Raw genomic sequence first — 21,422 nt, 5'->3', positions numbered from 1 at the left:
ATCGATCAGTCAAGAAGTCCAAGTTCCGGATGGTCACCTTACAATCCATTCTCCCGCTACTGGAGAAAGGTGTTTGGATGTGCTCCATAGATCTCAAGGACGCCTATTATCACATTCTGGTAGATCAGGCGTCCAGGAGACATTTGCGCTTCAGCCTGGGAGACGGTCATTTCCAGTTCTGCGCACTGCCCTTTGGTCTCACCACAGCCCCCAGGGTGTTCACCAAATGTTTGGCGGTGGTGACTGCTCACCTGAGGAGTCTAGGATTCCAGGTGTTTCCGTATCTAGACGACTGGCTCCTAACTGCCACCTCCAGGCATCTACTATTACAGAACCTAGCAGCCACTATATCTCTAGGCACCTCCCTAGGAATCACCTTCAATTGGGCAAAGTCTGTGTTGCTGCCATCTCAGCGCATACGGTTTATCGGGGTAGAGATAGACTCAAAGCAAATGCGGGTCTATCTTCCTACAGAGAGAATAGAAACATTACAATCTCAAGTCCGAGCATTGCTCTTCAAACGCCGAGTCCCGGCAAGGATGGTCCTACAACTGTTGGGTTCCATGTCGGTTACCATTCTCCTGGTCCCCTTAGCAAGATTGCACATGAGGATTCTCCAGTGGCTCCTGTCGGTCCAGTGGTCGTATCAGGATCTTCCTCTCAGTCACCACATTATAATCACGGAGACGTGCAAACAGGACCTCCATTGTTGGCTTCTCTCCTCCAACCTGGATCAGGGGCGACCCTTCGTTCCTCCTCCTCCAGTGGCCACTTTGACTACGGACGCCTCCCAGACGGGGTGGGGGGGACATTACCTGGGCAGGTCAGTCCAAGGCAAGTGGCACCCCGACGAGAGTTCCCTACACATCAACATACTGGAAATGAGGGCGGTTCTTCTATCGCTTCAAGCACTACACAGCTACCTCCCCCAGGGCATGATTGCCGTTCAGTCCGACAACATGTCAGTAGTCTGGTACCTGAACAAGCAGGGAGGGACCAGGTCCTACCCCTTTTGCAGAGAGGCCATGAAATTATGGGATTGGGCTATTGCAACCAACCGTTTCTTGGTAGCAACACACATTCCGGGGAGATCCAATGTGATAGCCGACAGACTGAGCAGAACCATTCTCTCCCCGCACGAGTGGTCTCTGAACGACAGAGTGGCATCTCAGATCTTCAGAAGATGGGGAACTCCTTGTTGCGACCTCTTTGCAACTCCCCTCAACACGAAATGTCTACAGTTCTTCTCTCTCACCCCGGTTCCGGGGGCGTTTCCCAAGGATGCCCTAGTCCAAACTTGGCCCACCGGCCTACTGTACGCCTTCCACCGGTTCCCCTTCTTCCCAGGGTGATCCAGAAAGCAATTCACTTGCAGTGCAAGATGATTTTAGTGGCCCCATATTGGCCTCGTCAAGTCTGGCTGCCATTTCTTCGGAAATACGCACTGGACGGTCCATGGTTCCTGGACCAGGTTCCAGATCTCTTGATCCATCAGTCGGGACAGCTTCATCAGTCCCTTCACTCATTGAGGTTAACAGCTTGGCTCCTCCACTTCCGACCATAGTCAGGAACCAGGTTTTGGACTCGGAAGTCATACATATCTTGTCCTCGGCCCACAAGAATTCGACTAAGAAGATGTATAATAGTAAATGGAAGAGATTCGCCATTTGGGCCCAACTCCGGAGATTAGATCCCATTTCTGCCCCGGTGGCTGAAGTTTTGAAATTTTTAGCTTCCTTATTCAATCAAGGTTCTTCGGTCTCTACCATTAAGGTTCTATTAGCAGCTATTTCTAATTTTCATGAAAGTATAGACCCACCTTTGATGAGCAATAAGTTGTGTAAAGCCTTCATGAAAGGTGCTGGGCTGCTACGACCTCCAATTTCTCATCTTGCTCCACCGTGGGATCTTAATTTCGTATTAGGTGCTTTGACCTCTTCCCCCTTCGAACCGGCAGCAACTTGTGACTTGAAATTTCTTTCCTGGAAGACTGCCTTTTTGGTGGCAATTGCATCAGCCAGAAGAGTTTCGGAACTTCAAGCCCTATGTGTCAAACCGCCGTACCTGTTTTTTCACAAGGATAGAGTATCCCTTAGGCCTAATCCATCCTTTGTTCCCAAAGTCTGTTCTAGTTTTTGTCTTCAACAGTCTTTGGAACTTCCAGTTTTCTTCCCCAACTACTCAGACAGAGCAGAATATATCTTCCACTCATTGGATGTTCACAGACAATTGCGTTTCTACTTAGATGGGACGCACCAAACACGGAAAACAGATCAGTTGTTTGTGTCCTTTTCAGACAATAAATTGGGCAAAGCCGTCACGAAGGTCACTATTGCCAAGTGGATAAGAGACTGTATCAGTCATATTTATTTTCTTTCTAATAGAGAGCTTACAACCTCTGTGAAAGCTCATTCTACAAGGGCTATGGCTACTTCAACAGCCTTTCATTCCAAGCTTGCCATTAGTGACATTTGTGCTGCGGCTACCTGGTCTTCTCCTCACACCTTTATTTCTCATTACAAATTGGATGTGGCATCTCGGGGGCGAGCTTCCTTCGGTTCCACACTTCTCAGGAGTGTTTTCCAGTGAGCCACCCAGGAATCAGGTGCTAGGGACGCTGTCCCATCAGTACAGAATGTAGGCGAGATAGGATCACATAACATCTTTTAGTTATGTACTTACCATAACTTTAGATGTTTGGGATCCATCTCGCCTACATTCCTAATAACCCACCCTCCTTCCCCCTGCCTTGGAGATCAGAAGAGACCGGACGGTTCGAGTTCGACCGTTTCATCTTGAAACTTCTGGCAAAGTTATATCAGCAGTACATGTGTGTGTGCATGTGTGCGGACAAACAAGATCTGGGGAATTAGTGGTGGTGCATCCTGGGATATAGGATAGCTCAGCCAATAAGAGACTTCGCTCTATAGTATAGCGTGCCGAGTCGGAGCCGAGGATCGGCTCCGAACCCATCAGTACAGAATGTAGGAGAGATGGATCCCAAACATCTAAAGTTATGGTAAGTACATAACTAAAAGTTCTTATCTCTGGAACCATAGGGTTGTGAATGTGTGAATGGCAAACGCTTCAGCGCTAACTATTTTTTAGGTTTATGTCTTAAACTAAATTTTATAAGTCACAGTAAACACAGTAACTATTATGTTTATAATATTTTATAAACAGTTTAAATCTAACTCTTCACTGAGACTATTTTCACCACCAGTGGAGTTTGCCCTTTTCTCTACTGTTTTGCACATTTGTCGGTATATACAACTCCAGGGGATGTCTGGGGGAGGGGGGGTGGGGCTTGCTCCCCTGCAAAAAAAAAAAAATATATTGTAATGTTCACTGAAGGTAGTTCCAGCAAGCAATTTTCAGTTTGTTGAAATTACCTTCAGCAGGTTGACAGGAATCTGTTCCCCATGTACAAGATGGTGGTTCCCTTTGCCATACAGGCCTGGTAGGAGCTACAGGGGGTGACTCGTGCTTTGTAAACCAGCCAAGTTACTTTGTCCCCTCAAGGACTGAGACTGTTTGTCTTGGGAATCCTCCTGCCAGTTCTGTAGCGATGGCATCAGCCTTGAAGAGAGCTGCTGTTCTTTAGAGCCTTGTGGTTCATCCACCCAACAAGGAGTCCAGTGAGTTTGATTGTTGTGGAAAGGGAGTCCTTGCAGTCTCAGTTTCTGGTTTGCAGTTGCTAAGTTATCCCACTTGTAGTCTACATTTGCAGTGTGAAATTGTAGTCAAGATGGGTAAGTCACTTGGAAAGGTTGATATTGAACTTAGAAATAAGCTGACAACTCAGACCTCCACCTTGTCCACCGTGTCTAACCTCACCCCCAGACTAATTCTTAATGCAGTTTATGGTGCAGCCTGGACAGAAGCCACCATAGTAGTAGTAGTGCACTGTCATGCCTGGATCCACCTGACAGATTTTGACAAAAATCTGAAGGTATCTTTACCTAATGCCCCCTTCAAACATCCCTGACCTTTTTGGTCTCAGGTTAAGACTTTAAGTGGAGGATAGAAGGAATGAAGGCAAAACCCTTGCAGCTATTGGTGTAAAGTTTGCAAGTCCTTACTGCAAAAGATCCCACGCTAGATATTGTTTTAACGAGATTAGCAACCCTATAACAGTCAGCTCCGAAAGATCCAGTGTGATTGTGGCTCTGGCAGTTTCCAAGGAGGATGCTGGCCTAGTGACCAGAGGTGAAAGGAACAGTTCGGGCTTTTGTGTTCACTGTTTGGAGGGGGCAGCAGGCCACCCCTCCGACTTGGCTGCTCCACTGTGGAAGCAGTATGAAATTGTGCTTGTCCCTCCACTGGTGACTGTGGTCAGGCATGTTGACCAGCAGATAGAGGACTTCATGTGTGAAAGCTAGAAGTGTACTTTTTTTTTTTGTCCTTTCCCATCTTCTACTTTTTGTCCCACCCCTGACAAAAGAAGCAGCAAGATCAGAGGTTGTGAACCTTGACAAAAGAGCCATCGGGGGGGGGGGGATGTTGAATAAATACCAAGTTGAACACTGAGGTATTTTACTACAAATTGTTTTTTTTTCTGCCAAAAAAGACTGAGGACCTCAGGCCTGTACGAGGTCTAAATGCTAAATCGGTTTCTACCCAGAGAAAAGTTCTAGGAAGCCATGGTTCAGTCAAGTCTCCTTTGGATTTCCAAAGAAGATTAGATATGCTGTTTGGACTGTGTGTGTGCATCAAGATCGCCAAAGAGCCATGGAAGTTCCTTCACTTTCAGTTGGGACCCAGCCATTACCAGTTTTGAGTCCTGCCATTTGGATTCTCCAGAGTACTCACAGAATGCATTGGAGTAACAACAGTTTGCCCTTAGCTGGAGTCAGCAAAGATGTTTTCCTGTTTGGATGACTGGCTCCTCTATCACTGCCTCCAGCTATAGAGATCTAGTTTCTGTCACAAAAGTCCTTGCTTCTGCTCATCCAGTCCCTGGAAATTATGGTGAGCTTCACAGAATCCCAAATAAGAGCCATTTCAGTGCCAAAAGTTTACAGGCTATGTACTAGGCACCATTTCTTGCATAGTCAGCATTCCACAGGAGAGAATTAGTCCAGTATTTTTAATCAGTGTGAAGTGTTCATTACTCTTACGTTTCAGTGGCCATGTATCTCTGGGTACTGGGGCTGATGGCAGCTACAAATTTTTCTAATTCTTTATGTACAAATGTATGTGTGAGTCCTCCAGTAGACCTCCGGGCTTAAGTGGAACCAAGCATCATATCATCTCTCAGCTCCAATCAGAATATCCAGGGTGCGTCTGACTCTCTTCATTTGGAAGCCCAACCTTTCCCTGAGCAGCCACTTCCCTCTGATCACTTAGCGACAGTCAATGGGAATGCTTCTGCATTAGAATGGAGGGCATTATTCAGGGTCATATAGTCAAGGTGTGTGGTCGTGGACAGAGGCCAGTCTACTTAATATTCTAGAGGTGATGGCAGTCCTTATACTGCAAACCTTCCTGGAACTGTGACAGTATGGCTTCGGTGTATTATTTCAGCAAGCAAGGTGGAACCCATTCCTACCCATTGTGTTGAGAGGCCGTGAGGTTTTTGAGAGTGGGTTAGGTTTTCCAGTCACTTTCTGGTAGTGTCTCGTATTCAGGAGGTCTGCTCCCAAGCTTTTCCAGACTGAGACTTTACATGGGCTTTCTGTTCTATCCACCTCGTAAACTTCACCTAGACTTCCAGGCTCTTCATCTAGTCACTTTGTGTATCCATTTCTACTGATGTTTTAGGACCCTAGTTACCGTGATAGTGGTTCATATCCTAGTTTCTGCCCAGTGTAAAAAAAAAAAATGTGTAAGGACAAATGTGTACATTTTGTGTTGTGGACTTTGGAGAAGGGTATGAATCTCTGCTGTGTGGAGTAGCTAGCCAATGTCTTCAAGTTTGGACTCTGTGTCTCCCATATTAAGGTTCATCTGGCACAATACTGGATTTCTCTTGACCACTGTTTAGCATCCTGTTTTAATACATTTGTATGGTTGCTAGTCTCATCAAATTTCTGAGAGGAGTTTTCTCAGAGCTCCACTTTGTGAGCATGTCCCACTGTGGGACCTTAACTTTGTATTAAAACAGTTGACCTCTGCCTCCCTTCGAGCCTGATTTGACAGCTGAACTAAATTTTGTCATTGAAAAATATACTTTTCTTGTAGCCCTTCTACCAGATTTCTTAGCTTTAAGCACACTGTGTCAGTCCTCCATGCCTATTCTTCACAAAGAAAAGTACTTCACACTAAACCTTCATTTGTGCCAAAGATAGCCATTGAGTCCAGCATGAACCAGTTTGTTAATTTCTCTGTTTCCCAATAAATCATTCTAATCATGATGAATATCTTTTGCATTGCCTTGATGTGCAGAATTATGTTATTGTTTTCCTAATTACTTCAAGTTTGATGAAAATAGTATCAACTATTTGTATTTTGTACAGATAAACTGGATACCAAGGTGTCTAAATCTACACTGTGTGTTGGCTTTCAGGCTGTTTTTTTTTTGTTTGTTTACCATAGTAAGTTCTTGCCTAGTGAGTGGAAAGCATACTCTACCAGAATGATGGCCACACCTCTTACATTTTTTTTTTCATTATGAGAGGGTTGATGGCATTTGCATTGCTCGTCTTTTTGCATCTCCAGACACTCCTTGTGAGTATTACAAGCTGGATGTTAACTCAATGTTTCGAGTGGCATTCAGGTGTGTAGTAGTAAGTGGGTAAGGTAATTAAAAAGAACAGTGCCAAAGGAGGTTGAGAGAGGACCCTGAAAATGATGCTGAAAGAGTGAAAGATTGCTCTTCTATCCCATAGGTCTAAGAATACCAGAGTTAGTGAAGTAGATGTTCTTCGTGTTTCGCCGTTGCAGTCATTACATTTGGGTAATCTGCTGGCAGGTTGCCCTCAGTCGGCCTGAATTCCAAAGTCTTGGGTCCTGCGTCAGTTGCTGTCTTTTCTTCCATTAAATCAGGTTGTCAGGGGTATAAAACTTGCAGCTGACGCCATTTTCTTTAGTCTTTCTTGCCGCGCGGTGCCCAAAGCAGAAGCGTTTCGCAAGTGCCGGTCGGCCGACTACTGAAATATTCAAGTTGAGTTTCAGAACCGAAGTCTTCACTAAAGCTAAGTACCCCATCGGGGAAACTTTTTTTCTTGCTTTTTACCAATGTCAGAAAAAGTTAATAATTGTATTACTTGTGGGAAGCAAGTACCTCATAAGGATTTCCATTTATACTGTATTCCTTGCCTAGGGCCCTGATCACAATGTGCCTGGCTGTCTGTTTTGTGCTAGATTTAACCAACGCACTATTACGAGCCTGTATATTTTTGCATCAAAGTATTTTGGAAACAGATTTAACTACCCAGAAATGTCATCGGATAGCAATCAGACTACCTGAGTACATACAAAACGCAAAGAAAAGGACAGAGAAAGGCCGTCAATATCCAAAACCGACGACGATGCTTCTCCTAAGCCAGTCGCCGGTTTGCCGGTACTCAGTGAAGCTCCTTCACAGCCCCTGATACCCACTTACCTTAGAGTCACAGGCCTCTACCGATACCCATTTGGAGTCCGGCATGCCGCAAGATACTCAAGGTATTGGACTGACGGATGTATCTCCCTCGGATGGATCCGGAGCTGCTGAGCAGGCACCGGCTTCTGAGGGTGTATTCAGACCTCAACATTTGTAATTCAAACAGATGACAGCTGCAAAACCTAAGACAAAAGCAACTTCTAAACCTACAAAAACAACGCTTGAGCCACGTGCACAGGCCTCTATGCCTAAAAAACAGATGATCAAAATGGCTGAAGACCTTATTACCGTGATAAGGTGTACCCATCCCCCTCCAGATAAGAGGCCTAGGCAAGACACTGATTATGAATCGTCAGATCAGGTTTCTATTTCTTCCAATTCCTCTTCTGATCAGGAATTATCTATACCTCCCTATGAGGATTCTGATGGTGAGGGAGTCTATTCCATCTGCATCTCCTCCTAAGGAGAAACCTTGCATACTTTGAGGGAGCATTTTCACTGGAATAGTCAAGACTTCTCAGAATCAAAAAAGAGGCTCAGGGATTTCCTTCTCCCTCAGCACAAGCCTGTAGCCATTCCCCCATTTTAGACATTGTGGATGATGTGTTTTTGGAGTCGAGCTTGACCCCTGACTCCTTACCTCCGGCTCCCAGTAAGCCTGACCGATATTAGAGTACCCGACTCACATAAATTTGTATTTAGAAACCCTGCTGCTGATCCTGAAACTTTTTTACAGGGTCCAAAGGGAGTTAAGGCCTCAACAGCAAAAAAACCTACCCCCTTTGACAGAGATTCTAGGGCACTGGACAGATGGAGAAAAAAGGTTTATACATCTGCAACCTTGGCAGTCAGGGCCTTAAATTGCCAGTTTCATATGCTTAAGTACCAACAACATGTTATGGGATTGCTGAAACAGAAAATGATGTTGATTTTAGAATGTGCAGAAAATACAGAATTGCAGGAATTATTGCATGCAGCTGAACAAGTTGGAAAGCATACTTTGCAATGTGGTTTTGATTCTTGAGGCTTCCTGCAGGGCCACAGTTACTGGATCTGTGATTAGAAGGCACGCCTGGTTAAAGGAACAAAATTTGCCTGATTATGTTAAAGCTAAATTGCTAGATGCACCTTTACAGCATGATTCTCTATTTGGTATTAAGGCAGAAGAGGTTTTAAAGAAAATGGAAGACAAAGCTAATTTTATGCAAACTGTTAAAGATTTCTTACAAGTGCAGCCACCAGGTCCTTTCCTGTGTCAGACAGAGCTCAAAGGGGCAAATCCAGACGCCCTAAGGGTTCCAGGTAACAGGCTCAAGACTCATACAGGTCAAAGCAATGGGGCACATCCATCTCCAAATCTGGAGGAGATAAAGCGCAAACCTACAGAAAGCAATCCCAATGACTTCCCTCTGCCTACACCAAGCACTTATCTTTTGGCAGCACCCATAGGGGGAAAATTAGCACTTTTTGCGCTGAATTGGCAGTTAATAACCCAGAACAAGTGGGTTTTAAACATCGTATCGCAGGAATACATATTCCACTTCCACACACTGCCAATGACAAATGGTTGGCCAGATCTGCCAAAAAATCAGTGGGTAGAGGCACAGAAACAGGTTACGTCCCTCATGGATATGGGGGCTATTCAGACAGTACCAGAACAGGAAAAAGGTCAAGGTTTTTACTCAAGACTGTTTTGGTACCCAGAAAGGACAAGGCCTGGCAGCCAATACTGGATTTATCGATTTTGAACACATACCTGGACATTCCAAAATTCAAAATGCTCACTTTGCAGCAGCTTCTGCCCATGCTGGGCAAGAATGTTTGGCTGGTGACTTTAGACCTAAAAGAGGCATACCTGCATGTCCCAATAAGACAGTCGCGCAGAAGATGCCTCAGATTCAAGGCTGTCTTAATGCACTACCAATTCTCTGCACTGCCCTTTGGCTTATCTACTGCGCCTAGGGTCTTTTACAAAGTGCCTGGCACCAGTAATTGCATTTTGCAGACAAAGAAGTATTCACATATGTCCTTACTTGGACTACTGTCTCATTCAAGCAGAGAACAAGGACACACGACACCTGGCATTTGTAAAAAGGCTTCTAACATGCCTAGGGTACACAAATGAAAAGAAATCACAACTGGTACTCTCTCAAAAGATAACATTCCTGGGTGCAAGCTTGAATACAACTGCCCAGATGGCTTACCTCACGCCAGACAAAGGCAACTGACTACTTACTTCAAACTGATGGCAACAAAAACCCAGTCTTCTGCAAGGCAAATTCTGCAGGCTCTGGGCTTCATGGCATTCTGCATCCTACTAATTCTGTATGCAAGACTGCATATGAGGAAACTTCAGTGGTACCTAAAAAGTTTATGGAGTCAACATTCACACAGTCTGGAAACTATGATTCCTCTCATTCCCTGCCTGCAACAGGAGTTTCTATGGTGGGCAAAGACCTGTCACCAAAACATGGGACGGCACTTCACTCCGCCCCCTACCAGCCAAACCTTAACAGACGCATCAGATTATGCCTGGGGGGCCCACATGGCAGGAAGATGCATTCAGGGCATATGGGCACCAAATCAAATGCATCTGCATATACCAGAAAGAGATGCTAGCTGTTCAAAATGCCCCAACAGCCTTCAAGGACTTACTTCATCCAGGACAATTACTGATAGACTGACAACACCACAGTCATGTGGTATATAAACAAGCAAGGGGGCACACACTCGTACCCTCTTTGCAGATTAGCCATGGCACTGTGGGACACAGCTTTGACCTACCAAATACATCTTCAAGCTCAATTCCTGCCAGGAAAACAAAACACTCTGGCAGACTATTTGAGCAGAAACATTATGGATCCTCACAAGTGGAAACTAAATCCACAAGTCTTCAGCATGATAACAGAGAAATGGGGGAGCCCAGACATAGCTCTATTTGCCTCTCCTCAAAATTATCTACTGAAAAGATTCTGCACAAGGACTTATCACAGACAAGCATGGAAGTGGACGCCCTATCCTTCAGTTGGAAAAAACCTATCGGTTTACGCCTTTCCTCCTCTGCCTCTTCTACCCAAGGTCCTCCTAAAAGTCAGAGAAGAGAAGACAAAGATGATATTAATTGCCCCGGACTGGCCCTGCCAATACTGGTACCCACTCCTAAGGAACTTGTCTCAATACCCTGCTTGGACCTTGCCTCAAAAACCACAACTACTGTCCCAGCAAAACCATCAGATCCTGCACAGTCAACTACAGACTCTGAACCTGGCAGCATGTCTAATCCTGTAATCATACAAATGACACCTCTCAGTAAAGCTGTGATAGATGTCATTTTGGAAGCCAGAAGGCCTAGTACTAGAAAATCTTATGCTGACAAATGGAAGAGATTCTGTGCTTGGAATCAAGCACAAGGAACGGATACAGCAGAACCACATATTCCTCAGATATTACAATTCTTAACTGAGATGCTTGACAAAGGCCTGTCTTTCTCATCAATCAAAATCCATGCCTCTGCCATTTTGGCTCATTACAATACAGATCCACCAATCTTTTCTCATCCTTTACTAAAGCCGTATCTTAGAGGAGCCAAAAATTTAAGGCCTCCTAGAAGATCACCATTACCTGCATGGGACCTCAATTATGTGTTGGAAAAGCTCACCCTGCCTCCATTTGAACCAGCTGCTACCGCTGATATAAAGTTCTTATCATGGAAGACAACTCTGCTACTAGCAATTACTTCAGCAAGAAGAGTTTGAGCTACAGGCCCTCAGAGCTGTAGAGCCTTTTATCATATTTTACCCAGAGTGTCGCTGAGGACAAATCCTACTTTTATGCTTAACGTAGTTTCCAGTGTGGCTCTTAACCAAACAATTCATCTGCCAACTTTTTATGCAAATCCGCAGAACAAAGGGGAGAGAATTCTGCATTCCTTGGACGTACACAGACCGCTAAGATTCTACTTGAGCAGGACTAAAGCTCTAAGAAAAACTGAGTAATTACTAGTGTCATATGCTGCAGGATCAGAAGGAAAGGCTATTTCAAAGCAGACAATTTCAAAGTGGATAAGCCATTGCATCCGTTTCTGCTACTTATACCATGGCAAACCTGTGCCCAAGGGCATTAGGTCTCACTCCACCAGAGCTGCAGCTACTTCAGCAGCCTTTCTCGGAGGAGTACCAACCAAGGACATTCTAGAGGCTGCTACTTGGAGTTCTGTTCACACCTTTACAAAGCATTACTATTTGCCTCTCTACTCTAAGTCCAGGGCAGGCTTTGCCACTGCAGTGTTGCCGGGCCTTATAGCCTAATGCTGTTTAGCTCCAGCCTCCCAACCATAGCTTTGGGATTCTACCCAAATGTAATGACTGCAACAGTGAAACATGAAGAGCATAGTACAGTTGTGTACACTTACCATAAATGTAGATGTTCAAGTGTATTCACAGTTGCAGTCCAGGTTACCCTCCTGCCATCCCCCTATCATTCTACAGTTTATCTTTCCTTCTCTATCTTCTACAACCTATGTGCAATGTTTGCTTGTAGATGAAGGTAAAGTTTATATTGATGCATGTATATGTATAAATATATATAATATTGCTACCTTTTTGGGGGCACCTGACATTGGGGGCAAGAAAAACTAAAGAAAATGGCGTTGGCTGCATGTTTTATACCCCTGATGACCTGACGTCATGGAAGAGAAGACAGCAACTGACGCAGGACCCAAGACTTTGGAATTCAGGCCGACTGAGGGCAACCTGCCAGCAGATTGCCCAAATGCAATGACTGCAACAGTGAATACACTCTAACATCTACATTTATGGTAAGTGTACACAACTGTACTTTATGCAGTCTCTGACCCCCCTGTGGACTCCTTCAATGAACCATTGGACTACCAGAACAAAAATGACTAGGGTTGGTGCCAGAAGGAATGTAGCAGCCTAACACATGGTACTTTAGGGATTGGTGGCTGTCTGTTTCGAGAAGTGGTAGACATTCTTTCCACCCCAAGAAGGAATCTACCCTTAGGGGTAGATGCAATATACAGGAGTAAATGGAGGTGTTTTGCAGCTTGGGAAACTTCTCAGTGCTTGAACCCCTTCAGTGAATCAGTTTAATGAGTCCTCTTTATTTTCAAAATTTTTTACTCTGGTACTAGATATTCAATTGTCAAGGTCCAGTTGATCTCTATCTCCAACCATTGCTTCAGTTCCCACTCATTAACCTCTCATAGATCTTGCAAGGCCTTTCTTAAAGGTACATTCCTACTTCTGTCTAGTCAGAGAAGCAGTTTCACCATGGCACCGAAGTTGTGTTAGAGGACTTTAAGTCTCCATTTGAGCCAGCATCTTCCACTCCTTTAAAAGACCTCATCTCTTGTGGCTATAACCTTAGCCTGGGGAGTATCCGAGTTGCATGCACTATCTTCATCCCCACTGTATATTTTTCCCCCACAAAGTCAGTGTCTCATTGCACACTAATCCCTTTTTTCCCAAGGTAATATCTGAATCTTTACTGATTTGATATCAGTGTAACTTGAATCGACCCATGCATTTGTCCAGTCACCGCAACAAGAGCAAGTACCTGCACAGACTGTTATGATTCTACCTTAAGAAGTAAAGCCATTGGAAGAGAACCTCACTGTTTTCTTTTTTCCAAGTAAGCTTGGCTGTAAGGTTTCCATAATTACTTTGGATGGATCTATGATTTTATAGCATTTGTTTATTCTTCTAGCAGTTGTCCATTGCCCCTTTAGACCAAAAGTTCATTCTATGAGGTCGGTGGCCATGTCCGCTGTCATCTTCAGGAATTCTTCTGTGGATGAAGTTTGTGCAGCATGCTACTTGGGCTACTTTACATACCATTGCTAAACATTATAAGCTGGACATGACTTCAAGATCAAGAGCTTTCTTTGGAGTAATTATTCTTAAGCATCTCCGTTCATGGTGCCACCTGAGTGCTGAGTAGCTGCTTTGACTCACCACTCTGATCAGATGGATGGGATGAATATGATATGGTAGATGTTCTTTGTAGTCAGTGTTGCAGTGCTGTTTCTTGTTTTCCTGCCATGCAGACGCCATTGACCGGATCAATTTTCAATCTTTACACCATCCTTAGCCGATGGATGTCTTAAGACCAATGTCAGGGTATTTAATGTTCCAAAAAGTCATCAGTTGCTTGAAGTATGGAAAGCAAATCCCACATAAAGATTTTCACTTTCTGTTCTGTTTGGGGCTCAAAATGTCTATAACTGTCCTGACTGTGCAAAATACTGTGTAAAAACTCGAACGTAGTGCTGAGGCACTAGCCATCCATATGGAGGAGTCCTGTTCAGCTTCCTCTTTGGTGTTGCAGTCTGTTGCTACCACAAGGCCTCTGCAGACGTGTGCATCTGCTAGTTTCATTCCAAAAAAATAGACAAGATGTTCTTCATACCACATTGCTGCAGTCCTAACACTCGGGGTAGTCCGCTGTCCCAGTCGGCCCGAATACCAAAGTATATGGCTGACGTCGGTCAAGGCGCATTAGTCTGACGTCAGGACGTCAGGGTACAAATGCGCATGACCGACGTCATATCCTCAGTCTTTTTTGCTGCATGGTCCGATGCAGAAGCAGTTTTGCAAGTGCAGGTTGGCGTTCTGAGATTTTCCGAAGTCGGAGTTTCAGACCGAATCCAAGTTGGCTAAGTACCCGTTGGGGATTATTTTGGTTTTTCTTGCCTCAGTATTTTACCGGATGTCAGAAAAAGTGAATAACTGTATTTCTTGTGGGAAACAGATACCTCATAGGGATTACCATACCTTGTGTATACCTTGCTTAGGGCCTGAGCACGGCGTTGTTGGCTGTCGCTCTTGTGCTAGATTTAACAAACGCACTATAAAGAGAAGATTAGATTGTGCCAGGTTAGTTTTGGGAAGCGGTGTAATTATAAAATGCCGTCAGATGCTCCGGCGCCGCGTCAAAAAGCGCAAGGACAAAACAGCAAAGCCTAGGCTGGAAGAACCGTCCGTCCCGGACGCCGGTTCTTTAGAGGGCTCGGTGGAGCCAGGGGTTCAGCCAGAAATTTCTTTGGAATCCCAGGAGAGACTTTATTACTGCAAGATGTGACCTCTCAGGAGGTAGGCCAGGCGGAAGGGGCTTCTCAGGTAGCTGTTCTTCCCTCCCTTCCTAAGGTGGTTAGGCCCTCCCCTGTTGTTTCCAAGGCTTCTCCCAGGGGCAGGCCAGGTTTTGTTTCAGGAGTTACCCCTAGTTCTTCAGGGTCTGTACCTAAGAAGCATATGCTTAAGATGGCAGAAGATTTGATTACAATGATTAGAGGTTCTATGCCCCTCCTGATAAGAGGCCTAGGGTGGAACCTGAGCTTGGGAGTTTTGAGCAGTGTTCGGATGCTTCTGAGTCTTGGCTGAAGACTTGCAGGAGTATTCCCCTTACTCTGATTCTGATGTAGATGATTCTACTCCTTCTGCTTCTCCTCCTGAGGATTTTTCATTTTCAGAGACTCTTCATTCCATGAGGGAGCATTTTAAATGGGAAGGTCAGGATTTCTCTGATTCCAGGAAAAGGCTTAGGGAATTTTTGTTTCTACCCCAGCATAGGCCTTTAGCTATACCTCCTGTTCTAGATGTGGTAGAGGATGTTTTTGCAGAGGCTTCTCTGAACCCTGACTTTTTGCCTCCTGCTCCAGTTAAACCGGATAGATATTATAGGGTGCCTGAAGCTCATAAGTATCTTTTTAAGAGTCCTAGGGCGGACCCAGAAACTGTTTCACAGGGGCCTAAAGGTGTTAAGGCTTCTGTTGTTAAAAATCCTGTTCCTCCAGATAAAGAGGCTAGGGCTTTGGATAGATGGGGAAAGAAAGTGTATACTTCTTCCACTTTGGCCATGAGAGCTTTGAATTGCCAGTTTCACATGTTGAAATACCAAAATTATCTCCTTTCACAATTAAAGTCTAAGGTAGATGCTTTGGCGGAAGGTATTGAGTGTAAAGAGTTGCAGGATTTAGTTCATGTTTCTGAACAGGTGGGTAAGCATTCTTTGCAATGTGGTTTTGATGCTGTGCAGGCCTCTTCGAGGGTGGCTGCCACTGGTTCGGTTCTTCGCAGGCACGCCTGGTTGAGGGATCAGAATTTAGCTGAGCATGTGAAAACAAGGATTTTAGATGCTCCTTTACAATCTGATGTGTTGTTTGGTTCGCCTGTGGAAGCAGTTCTAAAGAAAATGGAAGACAAGGCTAAGTCTATGCAGACTGTTAAAGATTTTTTGCAGGTTCAGCCTCCGAAGTTTAGTAGAAATTGGCCTACCAAGGGGTGGACAATATCCTGCTTATGCTTCCCAGTCTAGGGGTAGGTCTAGACGTGGTAGAGGCAGAGCTCAAGGTTCTTTTAGGCCTAGAACAGGGAGTTCACCTGCTCAGTCTTCTGGTGAGGGCAGGGGTCAGTCCTTTCGTAAACAGACACAATGACCTGCCTTTTCAGCTGCCAGAATCTTCTCGTCTGGCAGCACCTTTGGGAGGAAGGTTGGCACTTTTCAAAGAAAACTGGAGTTTAATTACCCAAGACAGATGGGTATTGGATATCATTCACCACGGTTACAGGTTTTATTTCCATACCTTGCCTCCTTTCAAAGGCATGCCAGACATTCCTCCTCAACAAAGGAAAGAGGCTCACAAGCAAATTTCTCTGTTGCTCCAAATAGGGGCCATTCAGCCGGTTCCTGTGCCAGAAAGGGGCCTAGGATTTTATTCTCGCCTGTTCCTAGTACCGAAAAAGGGGAACACTTGGAGACCAATTTTGGATTTGTCTATCCTCAACACTTATCTGGACATTCCCAAGTTCAAAATGTTGACGTTACAACAGCTTTTACCTCTGCTGGGCAAAGATCACTGGATGGTAACTCTGGATCTCAAGGAAGCTTACCTTCATGTTCCTATCAGACTAATTTGCAGGAAATATCTGCGTTTTCGAGCTGGAAATTCTCATTATCAGTTCTCTGCATTGCCCTTTGGCTTATCTACTGCGCCCAGAGTATTCACAAAGGTTCTGGCTCCAGTGATAGCTTTCTTCAGGCTAAAAGGAATACAAATCTATCCTTATTTGGACGATTGCCTGATTCTGGCTCAAGGAAGGGACGTGCTTCTTCAGCATTTGGAATATGTGATAGCAGTGCTAAGATGCCTAGGGTATTCTGTGAACGAAATAAAGTCCAGTCTAGTACCCTCTCCAGACATGTGCTTTCTGGGTGTGAGACTGAATACAGCAACCCAGATGGCCTTTTTAACCCCGGACAAACAAAAGAATCTTTCTCTTTACTTCCATCAACTATCTCATCAGTCCGGGCTGACTGCAAGGACAGTCCTTCAAGCCTTAGGGTTCATGGCATCTTGTATTCTGGTACTTCCCAATGCCAAACTGCATATGAGGAAGCTACAATGGTATCTCAAAAATGTATGGACACAGCACTGCCAGGATTTGGACACTGTCATTCAAATAATACCTTGCATTCAAAAGGAATTTTTGTGGTGGGCTCAGGAATGTCACCTAAACAAGGGACTCTCTGTGACCCGACCAGAGGCGAGTCAGATTCTAACGACAGATGCCTCAGACACAGCTTGGGGAGCTCATCTGAATGGAAAGTGGATACAAGACAAGTGGCCTGCCAGACTGCAGCATCTACATATCAACATGAAGGAGATGTTAGCAGTCCAGTTTGCTTTACTGGCTTTCAAGGATTTTCTTCTTCCAGGGCAGGTGTTGATTCTAACAGACAACACAACTGTCATGTGGTACATCAACAAACAAGGGGGAACACATTCTTATCCTCTATGCAGACAAGCAATGATTTTGTGGGAGACTGCGTTAAGTTTGCAGCTGAATCTTCAAGCAAGGTTTCTGCCAGGAGCACAGAACTCCTTAGCAGATGTGTTAAGCAGGCAAATCATGGATCCCCACGAGTGGAAACTGGATCTTCATGTATTTCAGACATTGACAGTGTCATGGGGAACTCCAGACATAGATCTGTTCGCTTCTCCACTAAACCACCAGCTGCCAAAGTTTTGCACGAAAAGGTTTCATCACACAGCCTGGAAAGTGGATGCTCTTTCTTTCAGTTGGAAAAATCTTCATGTGTATGTCTTTCCACCTCTGCCTCTCCTCCCAAAGGTACTTCTAAAGGTCAGACAAGACAAGCCAAGGATGATTTTAATAGCTCCAGATTGGCCTCGGCAGCACTGGTACCCATTGCTGAGGAGTCTGGTAAGGAAGCCTCCATGGCCCTTACCTTTGATTCCACACCTATTGTCTCAGAAGGACGGGCATCTGCTCAATGTCAAGCTTCACTCTCTTCATCTAACAGCTTGGCATATTCTGTTTTGAACCATAGCAGGTCTCAGCTTCCTCAACAAGTTTTGAATGTGATTATGGAAGCCAGAAGACCTAGTACAAGGAAAGTGTACAGAAAATGGAAGAGATTTTTATTTTGGTGTGCAGCAAAGGATTTGGATGTTTCTGAGCCAAATTTGAGTGTGGCTCTTCAATATCTTACTGAGTTATTGGACAAAGGTTTGTCTTTCTCTTCCATTAAAATTCATGCTGCAGCAATTTCAGCTCACTATGATTGTGACCCACCATTGTTTTCTCATCCTTTGTTCAAGCAATTTCTTAGAGGGGCAAAGAATATAAGACCCCCACGTAGAGCTCCTACTCCTGCTTGGGACCTCAATTTTGTGTTGGAGAAACTCACTCTACAACCTTTTGAGCCTGCAGCTACTGCTGAATTGAAATATTTGTCATGGAAGACTGCTTTTTTGTTAGCCATTACGTCTGCAAGAAGGGTGTCTGAATTGCAGGCCCTTATGGCGGTTGAGCCTTTCCTGATTTTTCATAAGGATAGGGTATCTTTACGTACTAATCCTTCCTTTATGCCTAAAGTGGTTTCTAGTGTGGCTTTAAACCAAACTATTCATTTGCCTACCTTTTATGCAGATCCCCAAAATAAGGGGGAAAAGATTTTGCACACTTTAGATGTACACAGGCAGTTGCGTTATTATTTAAACAGGACTAAGGATTTTAGGCAGTCTCAGCAGTTGTTTGTTTCTTTTGCTTTGAGTTCTCAGGGCAAGCCTGTGTCAAAACAAACTATTTCTAAGTGGATTGGGTTTTGCATTGCATTTTGTTATTCCCATCATGGCAAGGAGATTCCAGCTGGGATTAGGCCTCATTCCACTAGGGCTACTGCCACTTCAACAGCATTTCTAAGGGGTGGCAACTAAGGATATTTTGGAGGCAGCTACTTGGAGTTCAGTGCATACTTTCTCTAAGCATTACCACCTTCCTCTCTACTCTAAATCTAGGGCTGGTTTTGCCACGGCTATTTTGCAGGGCATGTTGTCAGCTCCTGCTTCCTTATGATTTGCCAGCCTCCCTTACCTCTGCTTTGGGATTCTACCCAAGTGTTAGGACTGCAGCAATGTGGTATGAAGAACATAGTACAGTTTTGTACCTACCATAAATGTAGATGTTCAAAGATCCACATTGCTGCAGTCCAATTTACCCTCCCTCCTTCCCCTCTGTGTTTACGGGTGGTTGTGTGGGTGAGGTTATACTCTTGTAAATTTGTATATATTGTATATATATTTGGCGCAGGAGTGTGTGGTGTTTTTTGGTTTTAGCCTTATCTTTTTAGGGTCTTCTGACATCTGGGGCAAGAAAAGACTGAGGATATGACGTTGGTCATGCGCATTTGTACCCTGACGTCCTGACGTCAGACTAATGCGCCTTGACCGACGTCAGCCATATACTTTGGTATTCGGGCCGACTGGGACAGCGGACTACCCCGAGTGTTAGGACTGCAGCAATGTGGATCTTCGAACATCTACATTTATGGTAGGTACAAAACTGTACTTTTTACCATCTTCCTCAGCAACCTTCTTTAGGATGGATTTTCATTTGTGAAGGGGTTCTCATAATTGTTAAGGTGTTAAGTTTACAGATACAAGGTACAGGGTCTGATTCTTACCTTTGGGAATCATAACTAGGCTTAAAAAGGCTCCCTGTGGTCATTAGCCTAGAAATTACCTATAAACCTGTAAAACAGTCAACTTGTCCATCCGTCTGGGGATAGCGCAAAAAGATTCTTAAATACTTTAAGCATTTGCACAGTTCATGCTTTATTCTAGACATAAATGTAGTCCCAAAATAAATGGGCATTAACTTTGGAATCCCATCCCCTTAAATGCTGAGGTCTTTTACTGACTCCACGCCCTTCTTGTAGGTGTGCCTTTCTCAAACTATATTTTTCATGAGGCCTGCCAAATGAGGTTCAGTATCCTTTTGCGTCTAATTGACATGGACTCATTTTGAATCTGCCGATTCAGCAGATTTAAAATGTGTGATTTGGAAGATGCTGTTCTTAGTAACTGTTACATCAGACAAAAAGGTTTCCGAGTTACATGATCTGTCTGTTGAGGTTCCTTAATTGGTATTTCATAAAGACAGAATTCTGTTTTTTGAACCAACACCTTTTTTATGATTAAAGTTACAGCTGAGCCAGAACTCATTGAATAGATTAATTTACTTTTGCCTTTTTCCATCATGTTTAAATACTTGGGAGTACTTGCCTCAGTGTATAGTGAGTGCACTTTCAACTGAGGTGTTACTTGGCCAGTATTAGGGCTGTAGAGAGCCACTTTTTTCCTTTGTAACAAACTAAGCAATAAAATGTCAAACGTTGCCCTTGCTAGATAGTTTTCTGAATGCATCAGATTTTGCTGTCTTGTGTTCATGCCGGTAGTACTTTAAGCTCACTGTGCTAGTGGTTTCACTAGCTTGGTAGCCTTGTCTAAGACCTCTAGTCTGATATTTTTCATGAAGTAGCTATCAAGTCTTCTCTTAATACCTTTGCAGAGCATTACAGGCTAGAGTTAATGTCTAATGGTCAACATCATACTGTCCTGGAAGGGTCACTCAGTAGATGCAGTTTTGGGTCAGTTACTGAGGACGGATCTGTTGGATATAAAACCTGCTTACTTGAAATAATGCTAAATATGGAAGAGTAGTTCCACCCTCTGTCTTCATCTGCCGTCCCCCATCTTGGCAAAAAAGATTTCATGCATCTTAATATTTACTTTTAGCATGCCTAACTTCAGTCTGGAGAATTCTACTTTTCATTATATGATGGGGGAGGTACTTAACCTATGAAAGCTTTGTTTGCTGAACAGTTCTCCTGCCTACCTCTTTAGGCCCATCAGTTCTGAGGATGGATCTGCTCTTCCATATCTAACGTTACGGTAAGTACACAACTTTTTTTTCTATAACATTTATTTAATTGCAAACGACCTTAATTTTGCAAGTTCTTTGAAAAAATTCTTCTTTACAAACGCCTTTTTTTTTTAATTTTCTGTTTTAGGCAGCTGATTTAAGTAAACCTATAGACAAACGAATTTACAAAGGAACGCAACCTACGTGCCACGACTTCAATCATTTAACAGCAACAGCTGAAAGCGTCTCCCTGTTAGTGGGGTTCTCTGCTGGCCAGGTGCAACTTATAGATCCTATAAAGAAAGAAACTAGCAAATTATTTAATGAAGAGGTAAATTACACTTTTGTAGTTGTTTGTCTTATTTTGCTTTTTGATGTCACAAAATGTTATAGGTCCTTTTGTTTTCCTTTGAGTTAGGCAGCTTATTTGTTAAGTATCTAAGGAATAGAGCCTTAGGTGTAAATTAAAAAGGCCATGCATTGGCATGTTATAGTGTTATGGCTTGAAGGTAAAATATCAGATAAAATCAAAACGTAATAAAAACACAAGTCTGAAAAAACGAATTAAGAGTTGGTCATTTGATAATTTCAGTTAATGCAGCTACCACAAGTGCCTCTTTTCAGATGTA

At 43.9% G+C, this 21,422-nt stretch overlaps 1 protein-coding gene across 3 annotated transcripts in view; it reads left to right on the top strand.

Annotated features, from left to right (window-relative positions):
- Positions 1-21,422, top strand: part of WDR20 (WD repeat domain 20) — a 798,308-nt gene that overhangs the window by 129,810 nt on the left and 647,076 nt on the right. For all 3 annotated transcript variants that reach the window (XM_044074541.1, XM_044074540.1, XR_006365229.1), the window contains exon 2: positions 20,942-21,124. In XM_044074541.1, the coding sequence (XP_043930476.1) occupies positions 20,942-21,124 (183 nt within the window). The remainder of the gene's footprint in view (positions 1-20,941; positions 21,125-21,422) is intronic.

The sequence above is a fragment of the Protopterus annectens genome, chromosome 6.part0, assembly GCF_019279795.1.
Source record: "Protopterus annectens isolate FY-2018-M chromosome 6.part0, PAN1.0, whole genome shotgun sequence".
NCBI classification, from domain to species: domain Eukaryota; kingdom Metazoa; phylum Chordata; order Ceratodontiformes; family Protopteridae; genus Protopterus; species Protopterus annectens.
The sequence above is the reverse complement of the archived record's forward strand: the minus strand, read 5'-3'. Positions and strand labels throughout refer to the sequence as shown.